This window comes from Capra hircus, chromosome 9 (assembly GCF_001704415.2).
Source record: "Capra hircus breed San Clemente chromosome 9, ASM170441v1, whole genome shotgun sequence".
NCBI classification, from domain to species: Eukaryota; Metazoa; Chordata; class Mammalia; order Artiodactyla; family Bovidae; genus Capra; species Capra hircus.
Window position 1 is genome coordinate 84,016,758 of NC_030816.1, and position 19,165 is coordinate 84,035,922.

At 44.1% G+C, this 19,165-nt stretch overlaps 1 protein-coding gene across 4 annotated transcripts in view; it reads left to right on the top strand.

The window, feature by feature from the left end:
- Positions 1-19,165, top strand: part of MAP3K4 (mitogen-activated protein kinase kinase kinase 4) — a 146,565-nt gene that overhangs the window by 75,601 nt on the left and 51,799 nt on the right. For all 4 annotated transcript variants that reach the window (XM_018053440.1, XM_018053441.1, XM_018053443.1 and 1 more), the window contains exon 3: positions 11,107-12,473. In XM_018053440.1, the coding sequence (XP_017908929.1) occupies positions 11,107-12,473 (1,367 nt within the window). The remainder of the gene's footprint in view (positions 1-11,106; positions 12,474-19,165) is intronic.

Below are 19,165 nucleotides of genomic sequence, written 5' to 3' on the forward strand. Positions count from 1 at the left end.
AAGAGAGGCGGGAGAGGTGGGCTTTATTGTATTTGTTTCCTTGAACGACTTCTTATCTAAGGAGGAATTCCTAGGTAGTAAATAGCCTTTCTTTCCTATGAGGAAGAAGTTTGTGTTTTTTTTTTTAACTTTGTTTTAAAACTTTACTTGTAGTAGAATATTAACCTATGGCCTGTATTTACCCCGTTTGGAAAGTAATAGCTTTCTATTGCAGTATAGTATCTTTACAATCAGTCCTTATCCATTTTCTCAAAAGAATTTCTCAGGCGCCTAGAGAAGCGCCTTGTCTAAAGTAGTATCTGTGCAGCAGCGCCTCCTGAGTCAGCATTGTTGATGACTTACTTGCCTTGTGGTGCTAAACGTGGCGAGGCCAGCAGGACATCTGCTTTTTCTTCACTGGTTGGTTCATACAGTTCTGGAGGCATCGCCCTGGTCGCTCAGCAGTAAAGAATCTGCCTGCAGCGCCGGAGACACGAGTTCTCTCTCCGAGCGGGGACGATTCCCCTGGAGGAGGAAATGGCAGCCCGCTCCAGTGTTCTTGCCTAGAGAATCTCATGGATCCGTAGGGTCGCAAAAGAGTTGGACGTGACTAAGTGACTAAACAGCAGCAACAGTTTTGGAACAGGAGTTGAGAACACAGTTCCCGCCTTTACAGATTGAGAAAGTGGGGCCCAGGGTTTTAAAGCAACTTCTTAGCGGCCAGAAGGCTTGAGATAGCGGCAGGACTAATTTTAGGTACTTTTTTTTTTGACCACGCTGTGCAGCTTGTGGGATCTTCGTTCCCTGACAAGGTATTGAACCCAAGTCCTCGGCAGTGAGAACCCACTGGTGCCGAGGAGTCTCCAGGACTGACTTCAGCGCTAGCTCTCCTCGGCCTCGGTTTGGGCTTCATCCCCAGTTCGAGCAGCAGGGGTTAAGCTCTGATTGCGGAGCCTGAGACGACTCTCTGTGCTCAGTCACTTAGTCGTGTCCAGCTCTTCGCCACCCCGTGGACTGTAGCCCACCAGGCTCCTCTGTCCACGCGATTCTCCAGGCAAGAATATTGGAGCGGGTTGCCATTTCCTCTTCCAGGGGCGCTTCCTGACCCAGGGATTGAACCAACGTCTTTTGCATCTCTTGCCTGGGCAGGCAGATTCTTGACCACGGAATCACCTGGGAAGCACATTGAGATGACTGTGCGTCGTCACGTATCAGTCAGAAAACCAGTCACTGGATACTTGTTGAGCTCCTGCTGTTGTCCTGGGCTGTGGCAGAGATAGAAGGTGGAGGAGAGATTGTCTGTCTTCCTCCTCAACTTCTTTCAACTATTTATTTCATGAAATGACAGAATTTTAGGTCTGGAAGACATCAGCTGCTGCTGCTGCTGCTAAGTCACTTCAGTCGTGTCCGACTCTGTGCGACCCCATAGATAGCAGCCCACCAGGCTCCCCCATCCCTGGGATTCCGCAAGCAAGAACACTGGAGTGGGCTGCCGTTTCCTTCTCTAATACATGAAAGTGAAAAGTGAAAGTGAAGTCGCTCAGTCATGTCCGACCCTCAGCGACCCCATGGACTGCAGCCTTCCAGTCTCCTCTATCCATGGGATTTTCCAGGCAAGAGTCCTGGAGTGGGGTGCCGTTGCCTTCTCCGGGAAGCCATCAGAGACCACTTTAATTCCTGCCGTTTTGCAGGTGAAGAGGGATGCTCGTGAACCTTTGCCTTGCAGCTACCTGAGAGCAGACCTCGGCATCAGCATTCTTATTCACTTAATGGTTTTTCTTGTTTCGAAAGATGACGTGTTTACGGAGTTTAGAAAATGCTGACCAAAAAAAAAAAAAAAAAAAAAACACCCCACCCATAAACCCAACATGCAAAAATAACTTTTGCCATCTTTGCCCTGTAGTCTCTTTGCTTCAGTTCAGTTCAGTCGCTCAGTTGTGTCCGACTCTGCAACCCCATGAACTGCAGCACGCCAGGCTTCCCTGTCCATCAGCAACTCCCGGCGCTTGTTCAGACTCATGTCCATTGAGTCAGTGATGCCATCCAACCATCTCATCCTCTATCATCCCCTTCTCCTGCCTTCAATCTTTCCCAGCATCAGGGTCTTTTCTCAGGAGTCAGTTCTTCGCATCAGGTAGCTAGAGGATTGGAGTTTGAGCTTCAGCATTAGTCCTTCCAATGAATATTCAGGACTGATTTCCTTTAGGATTAACTGGTTGGATCTCCTTGCAGTCCAAGGGACTCTCAAGAGTCTTCTCCAACACCACAGTTCAAAAGCATCAATTCTTTGACGCTCAGCTTTCTTTATGGTCCAGCTCTCACATCTATGCATGACTACTGGAAAAACCATAGCTTTGACTGACGGACCTTTGTCAGTGAAGCAGTGTCTCTGCTTTTTAATATGCTGTCTAGGTTGGTCATAGCTTTTCTTCTAAGGAGCGTCTTTTAATTTCATGGCTGCAATCACCATCTGCAGTGATTTTGGAGCCCAGAAAAATAAAGTCTGCCTCTGTGTCCACTGTCTCCATCATAACACAGGCTCTTTGCTCACATGTCGTAATGTCTGTGTTGCTGTACTGTATTGGTTTATAGCTGGCTTCTGTTTTCATTTCCTATGTTGTGAACTTTCTGTGTCATAGAGTAACCCATGCTGAGTAACCCATGTAAATGGCTGCTGAATCATTTGTGGAAGCATCTGCCCAGTTACCACTGACAGTTCTCAGCACTGTGCTTGGCCTCTCAATAGAGTTGCCTTTTAAATATCATAATAACCCAACGAGATGTAGGTTCTCTATATTACTATTCAGCTTACGGTTGAGGAAATGACACAGTTTCTAGGGTGTGTAGTTTTAACTGGCCCAGTCATGCATATGTTAGAAAGTAGCTAGTTTGCCATCTGGTGAACTGTTTTGGCCATGAAAACAAACAAACAAACAAAAATGGATAGGAAGCGCCCATGTTGGGCGGGTGGGCCGTATTACCTTACGGTGATGAGGTGTTCAGCAGTGTTGAGCAGCAGAACAGCTTGAGAGCTCGGTTGCTTCGAGACCTCGGCTGCTTTGTGAACTTGCGGCAGCAGAGCGTGGTGGACGGGAGTACAGACTCGGTTCCTGGATTGCCTGGATTCTCATCCTAGTTCTCTCAGCTTCCAACCTCCATGTCTTATCTGAGAAATAAGTGCCTTCCAGTGTGGTGAAGATTGTACGTTCAGTAAGCACTGGCTGTCATTATTATTGGGAGCTGAAGATTTCCTCGCACTGTTTGCCTTAAAATTTTGAAGTAGAATTGAATAACTGTAACGTTGAGCGTTTCCTCCTTAGTCGGTGCTCCCACTTGCAGGCAAGAGCCTGAGTCACCGCTGCTGCGCGTGGAGCTGGGCTTCTGTCTGGACTCCCCGCTTCCCGTAGCTCCTCCCAGCCCCTTTCCTTCTCTTACTGCGAGTGTTGCCGCCGCTGTGGGTGCCTTTTCACTGGGTCCCTCTCTCCTCCCCCGCCCTTTCTTTGCGTCTTTGCCTCTCTCTCCATTCTTCCAGCCCCTCTTCTCTTCCCCTCCCCCGCCCCGCTTCCGTCCCCCCTTATTTCTCCCTCCTCCTTTCTTTGACCTAGAACTTCGGTGACTGTGTAGGCAGGTGCTGTGCTGGATGATGGATAAGCCCTTGCTGGTCTCCAGTCGCAGCCACGGAGATGAGCAGGCTGCCCCACCCTGTGTGGTCGAGTTGGGGTGGTGGCGAGTGAGGGGCTGCTGCGGGCGCCCACAGGAGGGCCTGAGCAGACCTGGGCCTGGGAAGGCTTCAGGAACAAGTGCCTTTCGTGCTGTGACCCGAAGGCTGAGCTCGGGAGACCAGGATTTCAGACCCATTTGTCATTCATCAGAGTATATTGGCCTCTCAGTGTTTTCAGGGGCTTTTAGAGTTAATTAGATTGGCCAGACTTATTTTCAAAGCTTCCCAAGGAAATAGGAACGGATGCATTTTCTTTCTCTCTGAGACAAGCAAAGGCTGCCTGAATCATACCCTTCACTTTGGAACTGCATGAAAGTGGAGCTCATCTCTTTAAAGAACGTTGCCAATGGTCCTTTCACGTTTCTGGTCATCTGTCGCCATGTGACAGACCCGCCAAAGCGTGGTGTTCCGAAGGAGCCCCGTTTTCTTGTGCCCACGGCCCTGTGGGCAGGTGTCCGGGCAGCGTGCAGCTCCTCTACCGGCTGATGTCTTGGGCCTTAGCTGGCACAACGCAGATGGCTGGAGGTGCCGTTGTGGCCCGGCTGGGCCCCTGCGTCTTCTCCGCGTGGTGTCTGCAGGGTCTCTGATGTCTGGGATGACTCCTTCTCTGACCCTGCCCCCTGGACGGAGAGCTGGTTGGCACTGTCCTTTTTTCTACGTGACCTTCCATGTGGCTGGCCTGGTCTTCTTCACAGCACATTGGTCCCAGATAATTGGACTTCTTAAGTGACAGCTAGCTTCCTTCAGCTAGTTCAAGAGGTCCAGGTGAATCTGAAAGGCCTGGGAGGCCCCAGAGCATCAGGGCTGCTGCCTTCTTTTGCCCCATGGGGCCAGCCAACACCCAGAGCGGGCGGGGCGGTGCCCGGAGCTGTGGTTCCGCGGCTGTCCTGAGAGGCCCGCTCCTCCCTGCATGTGAGGCTTTGGGCCTCACTGCCGGCTCAGTCCCGCTGTCTTTGCACCTTCCGGCCCCTCCCTTGTAAACGGAAGTGCTCTCAGGAGCACCCTCGGAGGAGCGTAAGGTCGCCCAGAGGTGAATGAGGGTCCTGCGTGCTGGGAGCAGGCGCGAGGAGCCACTGACACCGCTTTCTTTAGACAGTGACTGTTGTCACGTGCTGATTATATGGATTTGATTGTTTAAATATTCTTATCGTCTGCTCAGAATAACTACTGCTGTTACAGACTGATTTTTTTTATAACTAGAAATTCCGTCCCAGGCCTGAATCATACCCACTGTTTACTACGTCTCTCAGGATGGCAAAGGAAGTAAGTCAAGTTGGTCCCGTAGTGTAAGTGGGCTAGATGAGAGTGAAGACATCAGGTCAGAGCGCTTTGCAGGGCGAGCCTGCCCTGTGACCATCGTGGGCTCCGTTTGCAGCAGTAATGTAACACTGTGAGAGCCAGGTTACAGAGATCCATGTATCAGAATTTGTACATCCTGTACACACGTGTGCACATACATGTACACACATTCATCTCCTTTCCATTAGCAACTGTCTCAGGGTGTGTGTGTCTATGTACATGTGATTTTTTGCTAACATGGTGAGATTAGCAAATTTTTTTAAAAAAACCATGCTGCTCTAAAATTGATCTGCTAAAATGGTTATAAATGAGGTTCAATCACTATAGTTAGAGGAATGCTCACTGTGAACCAGAGTGGGTTTGCATCTATATTTCAGCTCTTTAATCCAAATCTGGCCCAACTTTCAAAGTTCTGGTTCAGTTTCACAGTCTACCAGTGTACTTGGAGGCTCACTGTTGCAGCCACACTCTCTTCTGTGCCTTCGTGTCATTTTGCATGTTTATTGTCTGGCTTAAAATATGCTCTTGCCTTCCTTTCTGCCCTTCTTTAAGGCAACCCCGTTCTTCGAGGCCATCGGCCAGGTGAGTGCCTGGCCTTGCTCAGCTCTTCTGCAGATGAGTCCTGTAGCACCCCCCGTGTCTGTCTTTCATCGCGCTCAGCATCTTAGCCTCTCCTTGGCCACACAGTCCTGTCCTGGGAGCAGCTCTGATGGGTGTCAAGGTGGTTGACGGCACAAACATGAGTTACAGTAGGATCCCCATCGGGACATTCGCATCTGTCTGATCGTCTGTGTGATGCAGTCCTCTCCATCATGTGGTGTTGTGAAGATGATGACAATTTCTATAAAGCCCTTACCTTGTAAATGGGGAGATTGAATAAAGCAGTGTTTTCCCAAATGCAGTGTCGTTCTAGCCAGGCTGAATCAGAGGCTCTGGGAATGGGCCCGGGAATCTGCGTTGTAGCAAGAATCTGAGTGGTTCTATAAGGTTGACTGAAGTTTGAGAGCCTTGGATCCGGGGAGTGTGTGTGTGTGTGTGTGTGTGTGTGTGTGTGTGTGTGTGTGTGTGTCTTCAGTCCCTTGGGATTGCTCATATCGACAGTCTAGCACATCACTGCCATAAATGTCGTCTCTCAGATTCGGGTGTGTGTGTGTGTGTGTGTGTGTGTGTGTGTGTGTGTGTGTGTGTGTGTGTGTGTGTGTGTGTGTGTGTGTGTGTCTTCAGTCCCTTGGGATTGCTCATATCGACAGTCTAGCACATCACTGCCATAAATGTCGTCTCTCAGATTCGGGTGTGTGTGTGTGTGTGTGTGTGTGTGTGTGTGTGTGTGTGTGTGTGTGTGTGTGTGTGTGTGTGTCTTCAGTCCCTTGGGATTGCTCATATCGACAGTCTAGCACATCACTGCCATAAATGTCGTCTCTCAGATTCGGGTGTGTGTGTGTGTGTGTGTGTGTGTGTGTGTGTGTGTGTGTGTGTGTCTTCAGTCCCTTGGGATTGCTCATATCGACAGTCTAGCACATCACTGCCATAAATGTCATCTCTCAGGTAAAGAGCAGGTACCTGTTTCTACGTTCTCATTGGAGAGATTGCAGAGGGCTGGTGTGTTGAATTTACACACATAGGTGAAAGAACGTAAGAATTGCAGGGGCTTGATAATACTTGTATTTTACACATATTCTAAAGAGTCATTTCTAGGTGTGAATTGCAAGGAATTCAGTTGATTGTCTTCGATCTGTTGAAACCAGTGATTCATATTGCTTGTCATTTGTTTGCGTTCGGTTTTATTATACAATTTTTGTTGTTGTTTTTCTTTTCCTTTCATGTTTTTCTGATTTGGCAGGAGTTATTGGTAATTGGCCAAAGGAAGCAGTAACTTCTTGGAAGGCTTGTTTTAACAGTACTGCAGAATCACACCACTCAATTTATAGCCACTTGGGAGAGTGCTATTCATTAGTCTTATTTAAGTCATTATGAATTAGTTCTGTAGTACTGTAATTAGAACTTGTATAAAGCATTCTGTATACGTTTGATCCATTCTCCTTTCCAGAAACTCTGTTTGACTTTCTATTCATTACAGAGGGATTTAGCATGGGCAGAAAACTAAACAAGCAAAGATTGGTATTTTCTTTTTGCACAGTAGCTAGACTAGAGCTTGAATATATTTTCAGTTTAAATTAAGTCATTTTAATGGTATATCAGTTTCCATTTGTGTTTTTTTTTTAACAAATTTGGCTTTTTATTTTGGAAAAAAATATAGCTTCTTTGTCTTATCTTCCTCTTTTCCCAATTTACTTTCCTTTATACACATTGTAGATCCAAAAACTGAACCATTCCTTGCTTTTTGTAAGTACAAAATTACAAAAAAAATGTTTAATATACCATTTGTATGCTGTAAGATAGACTTCACAAGATGTGTATATGATCTGCAAAACTTAGGTTTCTAGGCTTGCTAAAATTTGATTCTGTATTTACAGAAAAGTGGGATTAGCATTTCCCTTCTTAAGTCCTTTTAATTGTTAGAATAAAGATCAAGGCTGAGAAGCTTCATCTCTTGATATTGTCATGCTTTGACTGTTAGCTCTGTGGTAAGCTTAGCATAGATTTGGGCTTAAAGTTCATGAAGCAGTCTTCTGTGTTGTTAGATTATCGCAGCTACCATGTGGCTCAGTGGTAAATCCACCTGCAGTGCAGGAGCCATGGGTCCAGTCCCTGGGTTGGGAAGGTCCCATGGAGAAGGAGATGGCAACCTGCTCCAGGATTCTTACCTGGGGAATCTCATGGACAGAGGACTTTGCAATTAAACAGCAGCAACTCCCAGTTAACTCTTGTTTCCCTTCAGTTAAGTTCAGTTCAGTTGCTTAGTCGTTTCCGACTCTTTGCGACCCCATGAATCGCAGCACGCCAGGCCTCCCTGTCCATCACCAACTCCTGGAGTTCACTCAAACTCACATCCATCAAGTCAGTGATGCCATCCAGCCATCTCATCCTTGGTCGTCCCCTTCTCCTCCTGCCCCCAATCCCTCCCAGCATCAGAGTCTTTTCCAATGAGTCAACTCTTCGCATGAGGTGGCCAGAGTACTAAAGTTTCAGCTTTAGCATCATTCCTTCCAAAGAACACAGGGCTGATCTCCTTCAGAATGGACTGGTTGGATCTCCTTGCAGTCCAAGGGACTCTCCAGAGTCTTCTCCAACACCACAGTTCAAAAGCATCAATTCTTTGGCACTCAGCTTTCTTCACAGTCCAACTCTCACATCCATACATGACCACTGGAAAAACCATTGCCTTAACTAGATGGACCTTTGTTGGCAAAGTAATGTCTCTGCTTTTCAATATGCTGTCTAGGTTGGTCATAACTTTCCTTCCAAGGAGTAAGTGTCTTAATTTCATGGCTGCAATCACCATCTGCAGTGATTTTGGAGCCCCCAAAAATGAACTCTGACACTGTTTCCACTGTTTCCCCATCTTCTTCCCATGAAGTGATGGGACCAGATGCCATGATCTTAGTTTTCTAAATGTTGAGTAGTTTTAAGCCAACTTTTTCACTCTCCTCTTTCACTTTCATCAAGAGGCTTTTTAGTTCCTCTTCACTTTCTGCCATAAGGGTGATGTCATCTGCGTATCTGAGGTTATTGATATTTCTCCCAGCAATCTTAATTCCAGCTTGTGCTTCTTCCAGCCCAGCGTTTCTCATGATGTACTCTGCATATAAGTTAAATAAGCAGGGTGACAATATACAGCCTTGACGTACTCCTTTTCCTATTTGGAACCAGTCTGTTGTTCCATGTCCAGTTCTAACTGTTGCTTCCTGACCTGCATGTAGGTGTCTAAAAAGGCAGGTCAGGTGGTCTGGTATGCCCATCTCTTTCAGAATTTTCCACAGTTTATTGTGATGCACACAGTCGAAGGCTTTGGCATAATCAATAAAGCAGAAATAGATGTTTTTCTGGAACTCTCTTGCTTTTTCGATGATCCAGCGGATGTTGGCAATTTGATCTCTGGTTCCTCTGCCTTTTCTAAAACCAGCTTGAACATCTGGAAGTTCATGGTTCACGTATTGCTGAAGCCTGTCTTGGAGAATTTTGAGCATTACTTCTAGCATGTGAGATGAGTGCAGTTGTTTCCCTTAGAATCTTTAAATCATGGATTAGAAGAACATTTATAATTTCTGTGGAATTACTGAGTCAGGTGGTAGTTCTGATTTTAGTTTTTTGAGAAAATATCTACCGTGACTGCACCAGTTCAGATTCCCACCAGCAGTGTATGAAGATTCCTTTTTCTCCACGTCTTTGCCAACATTTGTTATTTGTGTTGTTTTGATGATAGCCATTCTGAGTGAAGAAATTTCTTGAATGGACTGTGTAAGAAGTTTTAAGACATGTAGAGTAAAGTAGATTAAAATAACAGATAAATTTCCCATTGTTTAAAAGTATTGCTAATTTAAAATGTAATAATAGTTTTATGTTAAAATATAACACAAATCCTTATAGACAGATAAAATCCTTTTTGATGGATTGTAAAATAAATTGAATATAAGTAAATTAAATTGGAAGTCCTTTTAGAAATACTTGTTTGAAAAATCCTTACTTTAAAACTAAGTTAAATTGATTTGGAGATATATTGGTTTTGAACAAATTTTCTTTGTTAAATTAACTTTAACAAAGTTATATTCGTCTGGGTATATTAGTCAGTAAATTGATTTTGGGTATTTTAGTCTGTAATCATATAAATACACTCTATTTCATAAAATCTAAAGGCATACTGTGCTGTTATATACTAAGAAAAAATGCTTACAATTGATTCCCAATATATTCTTACACTTAGAATTTTTAATTATCTAAAGAACTCTTTTATACTTTCTGATATTTAGATATAAATTTTTAAAAGTCATTTATTAGTTTTGTGCATATGTATATAAAGGAAAATATAGATGAAATATATTAGTGAATATTTTCCTTAAAGTTGTTTATATTGCCATTAGTTATAAAGCATATTCTAATTTCAAAGAAGTTGAAATACAAAATGTGTGTCCTAGATTCAAGGAGACAAACTGTACCTTGAGTGTAGAGGGGAGATGGGGGTGGTGCTGTAGGCTTGGGCGTTGTCAGTGTGTGAAGGGCACGTGAAGGTCACCCAGGGAGAAGGCAGGTGAGGCAGGAGAGACCCAAGAGGAGGACTTTGAGAAACATGCACTTTTCATGGAGTGAGCCGAGGTCCCAGAGGGGACTTTGGAAGAGGTGACTTCAGAAGCGGAAGACTGCCCTGAGACTCCTGCGTCTAGAAAATGAGAGAATGGAGGGGTTTCTGTGAGGTAGAGATGGTTCAGAGGGTCAGAGAGCCCAACAGGAGAGAAGACGTGTGTTCGTTTCAAAGGTTGGGAACTCCGTTAATAGAACTATTCACAGTTCTTTGAAGGCGAAGTGTGATGTTTGCTTGCTTTGCATTAATTCTGAATGATTTTTACGTGCCAGTATAATAGACTAGGCAAATTTTACTAAATTAGTCTGTATGTCTTCAGTTTCCTTAATGTTAAATTAAGAAATGTTACTGCTCACTTGGTTGTGGCAAAGAAGAAATCAAGGAGCAGAAATTAAGGTAAGCATTTTTGCTTATGTGTCTTTCAGTGTTTCATGAGAGTAATCTTAAGGTGCCTTAAGGGTTCTTTCCTCCATCTGCTTGATTTTACAAATGACAGGAGTAACCCAGCAAACTTAACCGATTTGCTCTAAGTTGATGCTTCGGTTCGTGGCCACGGCAGGAAACGGATGTGTTCTCAGTTGGGTGGTATTTCTCTGTTCTAAGTCCAAGGTGATAACTCGTGAAGATTTGATTTACCTGGATGACTGCACTCTGTGGTAGACAAGTAAACAGCTGCTTTTAGGTTAGTAGTGGAGGACGTTAGAGAATATAGCAAGTATTATATAACAGGAAAAATGGGTAAAACCTTTTAGAAGTTAAATGTTTTGGTGTTGTATTCTCTTAATTTTCAGCACATGGTATGATTATTTTCTCCAGTGGCAGTCTGCAACTATAAATACGTGTGGATATCAGTCTTATTGAAAATATTGAGAGAGTAACGTTAATGTTCTTCTTTTTTTTTTTCCAATAGAAAAAATGAATGTATCAAACCAACCTCCACACAAAGACACTGGGAAAACTGTGGAGAACGTGGAAGAATACAGCTATAAGCAGGAGAAAAAGATCCGAGCGGCTCTCAGGTCCACAGAGCGGGATCATAAGAAGAACGTGCAGTGCTCCTTCATGCTGGACTCAGTGGGGAGCTCTCTGCCCAAAAAGTCCATCCCGGATGTGGATCTCAATAAGCCTTACCTCAGTCTCGGCTGCAGCAATGCTAAGCTTCCGGTCTCTGTGCCCATGCCGATAGCCAGAACCGCCCGCCAGACTTCCAGGACTGACTGTCCAGCAGATCGCTTAAAATTTTTTGAAACTCTCCGACTTCTGCTAAAGCTTACCTCAGTCTCAAAGAAGAAGGACAGGGAGCAAAGAGGGCAGGAAAGCACGTCCGCGTTCTGGTTTAACCGATCTAACGAACTGATCTGGTTAGAGCTGCAAGCCTGGCACGCCGGCCGGACCATTAACGACCAGGACCTCTTTTTATACACAGCCCGCCAGGCCATCCCAGACATTATCAACGAAATCCTTACCTTCAAAGTTAACTATGGGAGCTTCGCCTTTGTTAGAAACGGAGCTAGTCTTAACGGTACTTCAGTAGAAGGGCAGTTCAGAGCCCCTCCCGGGACGCAGCCTGCGGGTTACTCAACCTATCACGAACACCTCCAACGCCAGAGGGTGTCCTTTGAGCAGGTCAAACGGATAATGGAGCTGCTGGAGTACATAGAGGCACTTTATCCATCGCTGCAGGCTCTTCAAAAGGATTATGAGAAGTACGCTGCAAAGGACTTCCAGGACAGGGTGCAGGCGCTCTGTTTGTGGTTAAACATCACAAAAGACTTAAATCAGAAATTAAGGATTATGGGCACCGTGTTGGGCATCAAGAACTTATCAGACATTGGCTGGCCGGTGTTTGAAATCCCCTCCCCACGATCGTCCAGGGGCAACGAGCCCGAGGATGAGGCCGAGGACACAGAAGGAGAACTGAAGGAGCTGGACAGCAGCACAGAGGAGAGTGAGGAAGAGCAGAGCTGCGGCCCGCGGGCACTGGAGCCCAGGCCGCCCGCCGACCGCAGCATCCACATCCAGTCGCCCCCGGATTGCGTCCCGAAGAAGCTTGAGAGGCTGGAGTCCGAGGACGAGTCTGTCGGCTGGGGAGCCCCAGACTGCAGCACCGAGGCAGGCTTTAGTAGACACTGTCTGACTTCTATTTATAGACCCTTTGTAGACAAAGCACTGAAGCAAATGGGGTTAAGGAAGTTGATTTTAAGGCTTCACAAGCTGATGGACGGTTCCTTGCAGCGGGCACGTATAGCACTAGTAAAGAGCGACGGTCCAGTGGAGGTAGGTTTCCAGAAGGCAATGAGCTTAGCCTTCGTTCCGCTGTTACTTGTAAATTACCGCGTATGTTGTATTATATATGTGCTTTCATAGCCTGGATTTTTTGTTGTTGTTAATTGAAGTATAGTGGATTTACAGTATTGTGTTCACAGTCTTGATATTTTTAAGGCGTAAAACAGTAGTTATTATAAACTGCAGATGTAAACATTTCTATAGTGTTGTGATAAATTGGAAGATGGATCTATGAAAACTGTATGAAACTGGGTGAAATTAAGTGTGTGGAAGGGAAAAAAAAAAATCCAACGATTTAAATATAGGATGGAGAAGGACAGACTGGGTATAAATAAAGAGGGAAGAAAGCCACAATCATGGGTGACCACAGGCTGAATATGAGTCAGTAAAGCAATCAACATGATGCTGAGCTATTTTTAAATGAGCGTGGCATCCAGGGTCACAGGTGCAGTCCCTTCTCTGTTCTTTGCAGTAGCTTACTTCCTTGTGAGTCGCGTGTCCCATGTTGATCACTGGATTTTAAAGAGAGATGAATTATAGAGAAGGCTAAGAATGATCATAGGGAAACAGTATACACTGTTGGGTAAGCTTAAGCATAGATGGTCAGCATAGATGGTAGAAGTTTAATGAAAGTATTACCAAATGTATGTTTTGTCATGTGAAGATTTTTGTGAGCGGAAAATGTCTACTAGAGGAAGTGGCTTGAAAATGGTACAGATTTGGTTTTATTAGCTTGATATCTTAGAAATTCTTTACAGTTAAAAAGTGGCAAAGCTAGCAGGGGGTATATTGTTGGATATTCTTGGGAGTGAAAGAGTATAAGCAGTTCTTCTGTTGTGGTGAGTGTGCATGTTCGTCTGGCTAAAAGCAAAAGCACCCATCTCTTTGAGATCCCCAATTACCAGAGTTAGGCTGTGATTCTAAATTTTAATAGCTATATACGTATATATATGTGTGTGTGTATATATATACATCTATTTTTTAAAAAAGCCTAATTACACCATCTGGCTTGCTTTGGAGTCAGAGATGATAAAACAGAAGATATTCTTTATTCGTTAAGATGGGAAGTATCGGAAGGGAACTGCAGTTTGCAGAATTCTAAGTTTTAATCTGATGGCCAAATTGTGAGCCCTTAGGAGAAGGGCTCAGGCAGTCACATAATATAGCAAGATGTTTGCAGAATGAATCAATTCTGTCGCTGTAAGAGGTTAGTTTCCTTTGAGTACTATTTTGATTAAGTGAAGTCGCTCAGTCGTGTCCGACTCTTTGCTACCCCATGGACTGTAGTCTGTCAGAATCCTCCATCCATGGGATTTCCCATGCAAGAATACTGGAGTGGGTTGCCATTTCCTTCTCCAGGGATTATTTTGATTAGAAATCTCAAAAATGAATTTTCTTTGAGCAGTATGTTGACTCTGTGAATGAGTTTTTATGTATATCTTTTTATTAGGGCAAATGATGTTTTTCCCTTTTAGTCCATGAATAACTGTTTCATCATAATAATTTATTGTAGTAGAAGTTTCAAAGTCAGTAGAGCAAAACTAGATCCATAATGAAGAATTGATGCTTTTGAACTGTGGTGTTGGAGAAGACTCTTGAGAGTCCCTTGGACTGCAAGGAGATCCAGCCAGTCCATTCTGAAGGAGATCAGCCCTGGGATTTCTTTGGAAGGAATGATGCTAAAGCTGAAGCTCCAGTACTTTGGCCACCTCATGCGAAGAGTTGACTCATTGGAAAAGACTGTGATGCTGGGAGGGATTGGGGGCAGGAGGAGAAGGGGACGACAGAGGATGAGATGGCTGGATGGCATCACTGACTCGATGGACATGAGTTTGAGTGAACTCCGGGAGTTGGTGATGGACAGGGAGGCCTGGTGTGCTGCAGTTCATGGGGTCGCAAAGAGTTGGACACAACTGAGCGACTGAACTGAATTGAACTGCGTGAAGATTTGGCATATGCTTCCAACTAGTGAGCAGCTTATTTTGGTTTGGGTGTTTGGCTGGAGTTCAGTTCCAGCGAGGACACCTATGGGATGATGGGGCTGATTAATTTGTTAGTTTTTTTTTTTTTTTTTTTTTTTGCTCTGTGGGCTTTTCTTTAGCTGTGGCAGGTAAGGTCCACTCTGGTTGTGGTGAGCGGGCTTCTTGTCACGGTGGCTCCTCCGTTGCTGAACGGAGACTGGGGCCCGCGGCTTCGGGAGTTGCAGCTCGCTGGCTCAGTGAGGTGTAGCTCCCGGGCTCTGGAGCACAGGCTCAGAAACTGGCGCACAGGTGTCACCCTGCAGCCTCTGCGAGCTTCCCAGACCAAGGATCAGACCCGTGTCTTCTGCGTTGGCAAGCGATCTCCTCGCCACTGGGCCAACCAGGGAAGCCCGGTTAATGTTTTTTCATGAAGCACTATTTTTGAAGTGATACCAGTGAAAAAGTCCTGGCATTGTCACCTCACCTTTGATTCATTAGCTCTCATAGGAGAGAAGGGTTCATGTTAGGGCTTCTTAAAACTGCTTTGCGTTCCCTCCCGCAGACTGACTTCCTCCCTGCCCTGGAAGCTCTGTGGCATCGAATCCCTGCTGCTTCTGGCACAGCTTTGCATCACTTAGATGCGTTGGAACAAGGAAAAGATTGTGAATGAGTGCATTTTCTGTTAGAACACTTACTGAAAAAAGACAGTAGTAGGTAGCTCGTAGTTTTGAATTCTGAGTTGTATGCCTTTGGTGTGACCAGTTGAGATTTAACTGAATAAAAAGGTTATCTTTATTATAGAAAAGAGATACATACAAATTCAAAGTATATTAATTAAAGACTTTAGTTTATTAGAATTATTTGGGGTTGTTTGCTTTCCAAAAAGAAATTAAGTACAGAAACACCTCTTGTTTTAAATTTTGGTTTAATCAGTTATTGTGTCTGTTAAATAATGAAAGAAGAAATAACCAAGAGCCAAAATTCTGTGTTGGAGATTAATCCAAACTGATAAAAGATAAGTCTCCAAAATGATAGTCAACTCAATGGGAAAGTAAAACTTTATTTTTATTCCTATTTCAGAGACGTAATTTCCATAAAGGAAGTGCACATTTATGTGTGTGTGTGTGTGTGTGTGTATGTATATATATATATGAGAATATGTACACTCCCCTTCTGGGTTTTAGTTTTTTTACTAAGTATGTCTGGGAAACAGCCACAGTTTTAAAATCAAATAACTGGATTCCATTTCTTGATGCAACGCTTTCTCGCTACACAACTTTGTAAATGACTTAATCTTCCTGATCCCAAGTCTTCACATCTGTAAAATGGATATAATAATACTTTCCTACCTCACAGGGTTGTTATGAGGCTTTAAAAGATTTTTGTGTGAATAATAAAATGCTATAGAAATTAAATACAGACTTTTTTTTAGAAGTTTTGTTAACATTTTTCCCCCTTGAAGCTGACTGTACGCTAGTAGGGGCTAGACAAGTCTATATTTTTACTTTTTAAGTGTATTTTTAGCTTTTCAGTTCAGGTCAGTTCAGTTGCTTAGTCGTGTCCCATTCCTTGAAACCCCATGAACCGCAGCACGCCAGGCCTCCCTGTCCATCACCAAGTCCCGGAGTTTACCCAAACTCATGTCCATTGAGTTGGTGATGCCATCGAACCATCTCATCCTCTGTCGTCCCCTTCTCCTCCTGGCCCCAATCCCTCCCAGCATCAGGGTATTTTCAAATGAGTCACTTCTTCCCATCACGTGGCCAAAGTATTGGAGTTTCAGCTTCAACATCAGTCCTTCCAATGAACGTCCAGGACTGATCTCCTTTAGGATGGACTGGTTGGATCTCCTTGCAGTCCAAGGGACTCTCAAGAGTCTTCTCCAACACCACAGTTCAAAAGCATCAATTCTTTGGCGCTCAGCTTTCTTCACAGTCCAACTCTCACATCCATACATGACCACAGGAAAAACCATAGCCTTGACTAGACAGACCTTTGTTGGCAAAGCAATGTCTCTGCTTTTTAATATGCTGTCTAGGTTGGTCATAACTTTGCTTCCAAGCAGTAAGCGTCTTTTAATTTTAGCTTTTAATCTCTTTCAAATCGTACATTTTTAAGGGCATACGTTTTAAGCAATGGATAACCTTTTAGGTTTGAGGACAGTTCTACTTTCATTCCTAATTGTTAGAAACATCTTGCCCGACTTGTGCTGCAGACTGCGCCCACTGTATTGCTTCTGTTCTGCGCAGTTTCTGTGGCTTATGTGATAATAGCAGTGAATACAGCTGGAGGAGTTTGTAGAAAAGAATTATGATATTTGATTGTTCTCATATATGACTGTATTTTTATTTCTCATTAAGTTACTTGCAACTTGTGTTTGTAAATAGCATCTAAAATATTTAATTCTCATTGGCTTGTAAACATGCTTTATTTATAAAACAGCTTTCCCTAAAAAGAAACATACTTCAGTACTCTGAAGTTTTAAAAATGTAACTAGTGATAACTAAAAAAATCTATTTGCAAATTGTTTTAATAATACGGATATCATACATAGCCTTAATGGTTTGTTAAAAATCAAGTGACGTTGCAGCTCCCTGTTGTGGTGCTGTCGGGGCTCAGTTGCTCAGTCCTGCTGACTCTTTTTCGATCCCAGGGACAGTGGCCCACCAGGCCCCTCTGTCCACGGGATTTCCCAGGCAAGAATACTGGGGTGGGTTGCCGTTTCCTACTCCAGGGGCCCTTCCTCACCCAGAGATTGAACCCGCATCTCTTGCATGTCCTGCATTGTCAGACAGATTCTTTATCGCTGAGCCACCTGGGAAGCCCCTGTAGCTCCCCAGTTCCATAAATTCATTTTCTCAGGACATGTTTCTAATTACATATGCAGTCTCTGGTTAACAAATGAGTTCGTATCTGAAGTTCAGTTTTTAAGACAGTTGTTTCAATCTCGAAAATAATTATTCAGATAAATTGCCATAAATGAGTTTCAGGCCTTCAAATAAAACTTAGGAAAATTTAAGTAACTGAACTAACAAGGCCGGCTAAAATTTTATTCTTGGCAGCAAGGTCAACATAATGTCAGAGTCAAAAATGAGAGAAAACGTCCCCCCCGCCCCCACCTTTGTTTGTGCACCTAGACGTGAACCTAGTTCTTTCTCACGCTTACTCATTCGTTTCCCGGTTTTCCTTTTTTCTCGATATTTAGACCATCCCAGGAGCTCAGTCCTGCTTAACTCCCCACTTTGCTGCAGTGTAAGCGCCTCTGATCTCAGTGTGGTTGATCAAGTCTTAGGAATAAGTGTCCTGATGGCCATTTCACAGCAGTGTGTGCTGCTGTCCTTTTATGATAGAGATCGTTTAGCCTCCGATGTCTGCTCCTTCTCCGTCAGATGCTGCTTGGAGAGCATCCCTCCCAGCTTTCCCTAAAAATTAATAGGAATCATCTCAGTCCAGTAGTTCCTAGGTAGCCTTTCCAACAGTTACTCTAGCTGTAGGTTTTTGTTGTGTTGTTTATAATTCAGTTTTAACTTAAAGAGTAAAACAAGAAACTATGTAAACATATATAAAAGATTGATCCTTGATTTCAAAATTGCCTACATGCAATTGCATTTTTTTTTTTAGTACGCTTGTAATCATGAATACTTTGAGATTTTTAGGGAACTTACAAAGATAGTTCACAATTTTCATATGCTCTTCATCCAGTTTCCTCTGATATTGACATCGTCATCAACTCTGGTTCACTTGTCAAAATTAATATACTAACATTGGTGCAAAATGCCGTTAACTCAGTTACAGACATTCTTTGCGTTTTTGTCCTCCTGCTAATGCCCCTTGCCTGTTCCAGGACCCAGTCGAGGCCGCCCCACTGCGATTAGTCAGCGTGTCTCCTTAGTCCCTTCCGATCTGCGGCAGCTTCTTGTAGGACTGGCTTGTAGGACACTCTCGAATTTGGGCCTCTCTGATGTTTTCTCATGGTTAGACTGCGTGAGCTTCTGTAGGTGACGGGCTTCCGTATGAGCATCACAAAGGCGAATTGCCCTCATGCTGATGTCGACCTTGACCGCTTGGTTCGCGTCGTGTCTGCAAGGCTCTTCCACAAGTGACCAGTTTTCCCTCTCCATGCTCTGTTCTTTGGAAGTAAGTCAGTAAGTGCAAGCCACACTCAAGCGGCCGGGAATTAAGCTCCGCCTCCAGGAGTGGGGAGTATGGGCACGTATACTTGGAGTTCTTCCGTAAAGAAGGTTTGCCTCTTCTGTCCCATTTTTTCAGTTATTTATTTATCTCAGTGTGGACTCATGAATCTTTATTTTCTACTTTGGGTTGTAATTCAGTGGTATTGTTGCTTACTTTCTTGCTCAAGTTGTTCCTGCTTTGGCCATTGGAGCTCCTTCAGGCGGCTTCTGTATCCTTGTCATACATTCTCCTTTTTGTGTGTGTGGTTTTGCTTTTTGAGCAGTTTCTTGCTTTTTGGCATCATCTTGTATTTTTCCTGTTCCAGTCCTGAAATCAGCCTTTTCTCTAAGGAGCTCTTGTTCCTTTTATTGGAGAATGGGATTTAGGAATGGAGCCCTGGGCCCCAGATGTGTTCATTACTACTGGGGTATCATTGCTTCTAGGCGCTCTGTGATAGAGTTAAAAAATGTAGATCTGTCTTCGAATCCATGTACACACAGAGCTATAGTTACTTTCATATGTGTCTTTCTGCCTGTCTGTCTGTTAAAA